Source organism: Pristiophorus japonicus, chromosome 18, assembly GCF_044704955.1.
Source record: "Pristiophorus japonicus isolate sPriJap1 chromosome 18, sPriJap1.hap1, whole genome shotgun sequence".
Lineage (NCBI taxonomy): Eukaryota > Metazoa > Chordata > Chondrichthyes > Pristiophoridae > Pristiophorus > Pristiophorus japonicus.
The window spans coordinates 73,626,720-73,635,725 of NC_091994.1; the positions used below are offsets into that span (position 1 = coordinate 73,626,720).

General features: G+C 45.8%; 1 protein-coding gene across 4 annotated transcripts in view; it reads left to right on the forward strand.

Moving 5' to 3' along the window:
• Positions 1 to 3,344, forward strand: part of nphp4 (nephronophthisis 4) — a 516,026-nt gene extending 512,682 nt beyond the window's left edge. For all 4 annotated transcript variants that reach the window (XM_070860148.1, XM_070860151.1, XM_070860149.1 and 1 more), the window contains one exon: positions 3,183 to 3,344. In XM_070860148.1, coding sequence (XP_070716249.1) covers positions 3,183 to 3,323 — 141 coding nt within the window. In that variant the 3' untranslated portion in view covers positions 3,324 to 3,344. The remainder of the gene's footprint in view (positions 1 to 3,182) is intronic.
• Positions 3,345 to 9,006: the final 5,662 nt, after the last annotated feature.

Below are 9,006 nucleotides of genomic sequence, written 5' to 3' on the forward strand. Positions count from 1 at the left end.
GGTGGAATGGAATTCAGCTTTAAGAGCTGAAGACTCCTATTAGGGAATTCTGTTTAATGTAAAAAAAAAAATTTCAGAAGGCAGATGAGCTCTCAGGGTTAAGAACTGCCTAATTTTACACAATTTTAGTTTTTTTCATTTCAGAAGACAGTTCCCCTTTAAGAGACCGGACAACTTTCTGAAATGACAGTCTCAGTTTCAGAGAAAGCTGTCCTGGCTGCAGTAACGCTTCAGCCACGCTACATTGGGGTCTCCTGCTGGGACGAAGGCCACCAGAACGACATTGCACAGTGAATTTAGAGCTGGACTAATGTTAATTAGTCTCCAGGGCCAATTCTTCGGTCCTGCCAGTGACACCATTTTCAGTGGCAGTTAACACCAGTCAGCTGTGGCACGGCAGGTTTTTAGCGCGTCGAATATTTAGCCCCAAATCTCCTTTTTTCTCCCTAGAATGTTAGATTTACCACATGTCATGTCTCAAATTACCCTTATACTGTATTCCAAAATATTATTTTCTGAAAGAAATCTATCTAATTTATATTTGAATGAATCAGTACAGGTTGCACCTCCCTTATCCGGAACCCCGGGACCTGGCCTGATCTGGATAAGGGATTTTTCCGGGCGAGGGGTGGTCACGTTAAATTGGATGGTGCAGGTACTGAGCAAGGGGATATCGAGGCTGGCTGGCTTGGGGCTGGGAGTGTGGCAGAGAGATGATTGCGGGGGCGGTGGGAGGGCAGCGGTGGTTCTCGGGGTTAGGCCAGCGATTGAGGGAGTCGGCAGCGAGGAAGGACTTCAGTTTGTTCATGTCGGAGTTCTGCGCATGCGCCACCCGGTGGCCGGAAATGGTTCTGGACGAGGGGGTGGTTCTGGATAAGGGAGTTTTGGATAAGGGAGGTTCAACCTGTACTAACTGCTTCCACCATTTCCCTAGGGAGTCTGATCCATAGATTGATCACTCGCTCACTGAAATAATGTTTCCTCAGGTTCCACTGTTCTGACACAAGATATTATGGGGGAGAAATTCGGTTCGTTAGTGCCTCTCATTAGCGCCTGGGGGGTGGCGCTAACGAGGCGCTCAGGCAGCAGTGCCGTGGCGGTGCGCCCACTCACTGGACGCCCAATCGCAAACTTCAGTAGCGCCCCTGCCTTACCGCCTCGCACTGACAGCACCAGGGAGTGGAGGCATGAACAAGCCGGATGGCGTAGCACTACTTAAAGTGATGCGCCCCAGTACTTTCGTTCCAAAGGTAATTTATGCGTGCCAGAGAGCGCAGAATGTATCTGCAGCCAGATAAATGCTGCTGAGTCCCTGGAGTGTTGTGGTGCATCAAAGGCCTTTAGATTTCATCCCACAGCATATCACCGTTCTGTACTCCCTGAATCATTGGGGGCTGGTGTGCAGACTCCAGTGACCCTCCCCTTCAATGGCTGGAAGGCACCTTCGCCAATGCTCACTCCTGATTACACAACACCTCATTTTCACTCCTGCTTGGAGCCTAACGCAACTCTCTTATGCCATTAGTGCCTGATTTAGCGCACCCCACATTCTTTCAGTGCAGCGACTCAATTTCGTGGGCATGGAGATTGATTAGCGCCTGGCACTAAACTTGCAACTTTTCAAAAGTTGGTGCCCTCACTGGGGTGATTCAGAATTTCTAGCCTTATGTGTCAGCTTGGCTCAGTTGGTAGAACTCTTGCCTCTGAGGCTCTGGGTTCAAACCCACCCTCAAGCACTGGAGCGCAGAACCTAGGTGTAGTACTGAAGTTCAGTCTTTTGGGTGAGACATTAAAATGCCATCTGCCTGCGCAAGTGCATATAAAAGATCCCACTGCAGCATTTAGGGAAGAGAGTTTTCATACGTTCTGGCCAATGTTCATTCCTCAATCTACACTACCGGAAACAGATTAACTGCTCATTAACTCATTCGTTTGCTGTTTGTGGAACCTTGCTATACGCAAATTGGTTGCCACATTTGCCTGAATAACATAACGCTTCAAAAATACACCACTGGTTGTAATGTGTTTGGCATGTTCTGAGGGAGCACTGTATAAAAACGTTTTTTACGATCTGTCACATTCTGGACATTCACATGGGCGAGATTGCTCTATTTGTCTATCTCTTGCCCTGCGGATGTCCTTAAAACTCTTGTACCTGGTAAAAGCAGGCACATAGCCTACTTTTACCAGCTTAAGAGTTTTAAAACTTATGAAAAAAAACATATAAAACTAAAATTTTAAAACACATTTTTACGTTAAAAACCCTGCTCACTAAGGTAAGTTTATTTTAAACGCTAGTTACAAAACTTGAAAAAATATCAGAAAAATGTTTTTTTTCGAACACATTTATTAACTTTCATTTAAATTAATGTTAAATATGTGGGGTGTATTTTTATTTTTATTAGTGTTTTGGTGTTTGGTGGGGTGTTTCCCAGTCATCATAATGAGAACTCCTACTTACGGAGTTCCCATTATTACGAATGAGAAAATACTGTACTTGGATTGGGTGCCCAGAGCCATGTGACTCCAGCTCCAACTCTACGTACGTTCAGATGTGCACGCGCTCTGAGGCACATGCAGAAGAGGCCTAAAACCGCAATTGCTGGTGAGCGCCCGAGCTAAAGGTAAGTGCGCATCTTTCCTCTTCTTTCCAGGTGACCGCCCGCGGGAAGCCCAGACCCGTGATTTCAGGGCCGATCTGTATCAATATTCAAGTCCTGGCTAAACTCAGCACAGAGGCAAACAAATGACTAAACAGCAAATTAAAGTATTCGAAGACTGCATCCCACTAGCTGTAGTATCAGGATAGGAGTTATTGGGGCAGAACGTGTAAAGATGACCTGGGCACTGGGTGTTGATACTGTCCGCCCGAAGTGTAATATGTTTCATTGTGCAGCACCAACACCCCTCAGCTGGATGAGCACAGAATTCACTGGGGTAACATTCCCCAAACTCCCGCTGCAAGCTCAGTGGGGGATCGTCAGAAAGCCCCGGGACACGGCGGGAAGGAGATTTTAGGCCGTTTCTCCAGGTTGGCCCTGACCCTGGAGATGAGAAGAGCTCCTGCGGAAATTCCAGGCGATTCATTTTTAAATGGTGTGCAAAAGCCTGTCTCTAATATATTGTCATGTTCCTGAGTGCAGAATTGTAATGTTTCTTCACAAACTTTTACTTTGTTTCAGCTTGAAGGTGGTGAGACTTACCACATAGGCCTGCGGTTTGCGCCAGGCCAGAATCCCGGAATGGAGGAAATCCTGATTTTAATTAATGACCAAGCTGAAAAGAATGAAGCATCTTATTGTGTGAAAATTACATACCAATAAAAGCCATACTTTAGTGCCTGATACCCCGGCGTGTGTGAAGTGACTGCACTTTGAAAGAGACAAGATCCTTACCCTCAGCCTCCACAAGCTCACTGGAAGAGCCGTCTCTGCGAAAGCTGGTGTGCACCTCCCAGCGCGTCAGCCGAATAATGTGGATAAGGTGTGACTGCTGCCCAGGAAAAGGTTTCCGCTCCACTCTAAAGTTCCATAAAGGTGATTGCTACTTGCCAGGCGAGAGCTCTGCTTCAGATTGGATATAATAATTGGTATTAAATGATGGGTCCCAATCACTTAATCCACACTTCAAACTCTGGCTCCAATCTCAAAAGGTTAAAGGTCTTGCCCTTTAAGCGGTCCTAGTGATGGATAATACAAGAGCTTCAAGCCTCATCCATCACTAAGACTGCTTCCATAAAGTTGCCTACCTCTGCCCCACCTCACTCCCACCACCACTGAAAGCCTTATCTACATTTGCGTCACCTCAAGATTCTCCTCCTCCAACACCCTCCACAGCTCCATCCTGGACAAACTCCAATTCATTCAAAACTCCACCATCCACCTCCTGCCCTGCACTCAGTCCCTCTCACTCATCGACAGTCTTCGCCAACTCCCATTGGCTCCCAGTTCCCAACGCATTAAATTTTAAATCCTTGTCCTCATGTCAAACCTCCTCATGGCCTCACGTAACCTGACCTCTGCAACCTCTACAGACTGCTGTCGCAGCTCATGCCCTACAGTCTTTCATCTGTGACCTTTGTCTCCTGTCCAAAGCTCCTCACTGCATGGTGCAGCCAGCACCTGTATTGCCCCATTCTCTGACACTCCGCCTCTACACCTCTCTGCTTTGCTCCACCTTGCACTGCTTTTAAAGGCCTCTTCAGAACCTGCCATCACTTAACTCTTCTAATTCTTCTACTGCTGCTCAGTCTGTGCTCTTGTCTGCGAATCATCTCAGGACATTTTATTCTGTTAAAGACACTAGACAAGTACAAGCTGTTGTTCCTTGCCATTGCTTTATTTAAACAAACAAAAGGTAGAACATTCAATTGGCGGAAGGAACCTGATCTACAATACTTCGCCAATCTTGCTTTAAAGTGAAGGTTCTTACCTGTCCTCTCTCTCCCACACACAGCGTTCCCACTGGAATTCACTCCCACACCGCGCGTTCCTGCTGGAACCCCCGCCCAAACACAGCGTTCCTGCTAGAACTCTCACTCCCACACACAGCGCTCCTGCTGGAACTCATTCCCACACACAGTATCCCCACTGGAACTCACTCCCACACAGTGTTCCTGCTGGAACTCACTCCCACACACAGTGTTCCTGCTGGAACTCACTCCCACACACAGCGTTCCCATTGGAACTCACTCCCACACACAGTGTTCCTGTTGGAACTCACTCCCACACACAGCGTTCCCACTGGAACTCACTCCCACACAGCGTTCCCACTAGAACTCACTCCCACACACAGTGTTCCTGTTGGAACTCACTCCCACACACAGCGTTCTGACTGGAACTCACTCCCACACAGCGTTCCCACTGGGACTCACTCCCACACACAGTGTTCCTGTTGGAACTCACTCCCACACACAGCGTTCCTGCTGGAACTCACTTTCAACTCTGGTTAATGTTCCTTTGTCACTTAATTGGAAGCTGGCACTACTCACAGCAGCAAAGTCCACATTCATGTTGTATTTTTGGAAGCTGTTGAATGTCTGGATTCTGCCGCCACAGATATCAGCCGTGATTATGACAATGAGGATTTTTAGTTGATCACGCTCAACCCCTTCTGACAGGGTGACAATACGCAAATGACATGTTACAAAATTGGCAGTTTGACGGTTGGAGGTTTGGCCAATGTTGTCAGAGATAAAGGAAACTTATTTCTGCATGTAAAACCTGTAACTGGGCCAGTCGGGAGATGCTGCTGAAATAGTAGCAGCTCAAGTGGTCTGGAACCCTTCAAATGCAGAATTCTGTAGGGACCAGGGGCCCATTGAATGGGGCTACTGATAATTTCACTCTGCTTTTGGTGTGTAGTCTCACTGGGTGTGTCCCCACTGACGGGGTGTGTCCTCACTGACAGGGGGTGTCCCCACTGACGGGGTGTCCCCACTGACGAGGTGTCCGTACTGACAGGGGGTGTCCCCACTGACGGGGTGTCCGTACTGACGAGGGGTATCCCCACTGGCGGGGTGTCCGTACTGACAGGGGGTGTCCTCACTGACGGGGGGTGTCCTCACTGACAGGGGGTGACCCCACTGACGGTCACTGACCACACTGACGAGGATTGACCACACTGATGGGCGGGGTCGGTATTGACAGGACTGTCCACATTAACAGGTGGTGTTAACTGTCAGTTAATCAGATATTAGCCCAGAAACTCTCACAGGCACAACATTGATGAAAAAGATATTTTTTTGTGTGGCGAAAAATATCCAAGTCCTTAACCATTTATGTTTAATATTGTGCCTCTGTGTGTTTTCTGGAAGGCCCATCATCTCCAAGCAACACACTGCTGGCATGAGTGTGTCACAGGAACCCTGTGGGCAGGTCCCAGCCTGTGAATTTACTGGCGCGATTCTCTGCATAATTAGACCCTTTTTGTTATGAATGAACTGTACATAATATATATTTTTAAAAAGAGAATATGCCAATTCAATACAATCAAACTGGGGTGAGTACAATATTTTACAGTATTATTTGTAATAATGTATTTCTTTTATATTTCAGTGTTTTGTTACTGATTAGCACATTGCGGAAATCTCTTACTTTCATGTAATCTTTGAAAGAATAAAATCAATCTTGTTTACTGGTGTGTGTCTGTTTTTATTCTAGGAAGGCAGGAAATAAGAGAGAATTCAAATTGAAGAAGTAGGTGAGATTGACTCTGGCCTTTCACATCTGGGACCTGGGTTTGAATCCAATCCAGGACAATGGAGGAGATTGATTGGCTTTGAGAGTCCCATGAGCAATATGTTTGGGCAGTTCTTAGCGGACACCAGCCCACAGCACAAATCTACTCTAACCTGGCACTAATTGGCAAGACCATTCTGAGAGGTCACCCGGGATGGCTGGTGTGTGAACTATCGTGTTGAACTGGTTCAGTGAGATGGTTTGTTCTGAATTTGGGACAGAGTATCTTACCATGCTACACCTAGCCTGGGATAGGAGTACTTGATGCTGACACTGTCAGCCCAACATGGGAAGTGGCTTATCCCTTCACACCTCTCGCCAGCAATGGAGAAACCATACTTTCCCACAGGCCCTCCGAATTTGAATGCAGCCCAAGGAAGGAGGTGGAGTTCTGCATTTGATGGCTGCTATCCCTTTTGAGTTCTGAAACACCGTTTCCGTTTTAAATTGCGCACAACCTTCTATTTGTATAATTCTTTGTTCAGTTTTAATGTTGAATGTTTAAAAAGTGGATTACAGAATTAATCCCATTAATTTTCATTAGAATTTCTAATTTCAGTAGAATTTCTTCAGATTCTGACTTGACTGTTGTGTTTATTGTGCTGTATTCAATAATCCTTCATATAATTCTTGGTAAGTGCACACTAGCTGAAGCAAGTGCCCCAGCCAGCAATTCCCACAGCAGCCAACACTGGCAAAGAAAATTGCTTGAAGAATAAATAAAACCCCAGTGTAAAGAGTGCATAAAAACAACATGTACAGTGGGGAGGTTTGAACATAATAGTCTCAGCTTGAGATTCAGACGATGGTTATAAACAGCTCAAAAGGGCTTTAAACTAATGAAGAAGGAGTGGGAGAATTCAGGAAAGTAAATTTAAAAGCAGCAAGAGAAATGTCCTTTCATTTTCGGCGGGTTCTTGGCGATTTTCTCGGCGGGTACAGCTGTTTTTCCGCCCAGCGAAAATTTCCCCCTTAGTTTTTGAATGGGACAGCCCAAATCTAAAAATGCCCGCTGGGACCAAACCGCCTACAGCACCGCAAGAAAATCGCCAGGGCGTAAGTTTGGCCTCAACGGGAACCCGTCCAGATCGCCGAGTGAACCGCCCTGTGAAAGCTGCTTAAACAGGGCGGTAGGTGAGTACATGCAAAGAAAGGTAAGTTAAAGATTCTTTATTTATTTTTTTTTTATTTTTAAATGCCGATTATGTGTAAAAGTGTCTTGGGAATGTTTTTTGACGTTTTTTTTTTCATGAAAATTTTTTTTTTTAAGTTTTCCCCCCTCCCTGTTGATTTCTGGATTCTTTTACCTCAATCTGGTTCAGCAAAATTACTGAAACGAATACCGTTTGTGCTTTAAACAAAGCAAGCTTTTATTTAAAAAGCAAATCCCGATCGGGGACCTTAACAGACAGAAGGAATGCAACTCTGATAGAATGCACCCACTTCCTACGGACAAAGTGACGTTACATTGTAAAGGGACAACGGTTATACATTTTCGGCAAAAGATAACAAGATAGGGCTAGAGTGACTTCCTAGTCCAGCCTATCCCTTTTGATCCCTCTTTCCCTTTGTCCACTCATAAGCCGACCTAAGTATGGTCTGATTTTAAACAAAGACCTTCTGTTAATGTTTCAGGTTAATAACATGATTTAATAAGACCTTGAGGTTTTTCTGCAAGCTGTGGGTTTTGTTTCAATATGTGTTAGTGTTGTAATATTTCGAAGTCTCGAGTCTGAGATGTCATGGCTATTCCTCCATGAATTCTTTGTTAGCTAATACTGTCCCTATACAATTCCTATGTTCTCAACTTCAATGTCTCTATACATTTTTAAACATTCACATTCCCCCCTTTTATCATTCCATGATAACCCTGGTGACTATTCCAGGAGTATCGCATTCAGCCGTTCGCACTCTCTTTCCTGATCCATATTGTTGTTATTGTCGAGTAGTTCTTTAGTTCGTTGGATCATAACTCGGGAGCCCTTGACCACTAGAGGGTTTGCTAACCTTGCCATCATTACTTTACAACAAAGGTTAAGGCAACCAACAATTAGATAGGATCTCCAAGATCCATCTGATAGCCAATCAAACCAGCTAGATCCTTCTGCTGGTGTGGATAACTTCTTCACCTCCCTTCTTATGTGATCAGCGAGATTGGTTATGTTTTCTGAACTATCAGGAATGTAAGTGCAACATTCAGATCCTATCAGGGCACACGTTCCCCCTTTCTCAGCTAACAGGTAATTGAGGGCCATTCGGTTTTGTAATGCTACGGTCCTTATTGCAACCATTTCAGCTGTGATGCCCTCCAGAGCTTCAGCAGTATTGTTAGCTATCTGTTCCAATATCGTCTCGAGGTTCTGTACTTCGTCCATGAGACGTCTTATCCCGATTGGGAACATTAAGACCCCAAAGAACTTGTCGGTGGGGGTGATGGCTCGCTTGTATCGGCTGGAGGCATGTGCTTCCGCCAGGGTACGTACTTGCCGCACAAATGGCACCACATATCTCAGATAGTAGGACCCTGTCCATCGCCTAGGCAACCAAGGATTTGGATCGTGAGAGTGGATGGTGACTCGTGCACCTGTGGTGAGGTTGAGACTGTGTGGGCAATTGCTGTACCCTACGATATGTCCCTTGTTACTGGTGTCATTTCGGGTTAGACATATGTCCCTGGTTAGCCTCCCAATCCCTGAGGTATTGGTCAGGGCTATGAATGGGGGTTCCTTTTCACGGTTGTAGGTTGGTTGGTACCATCCCTGGAATG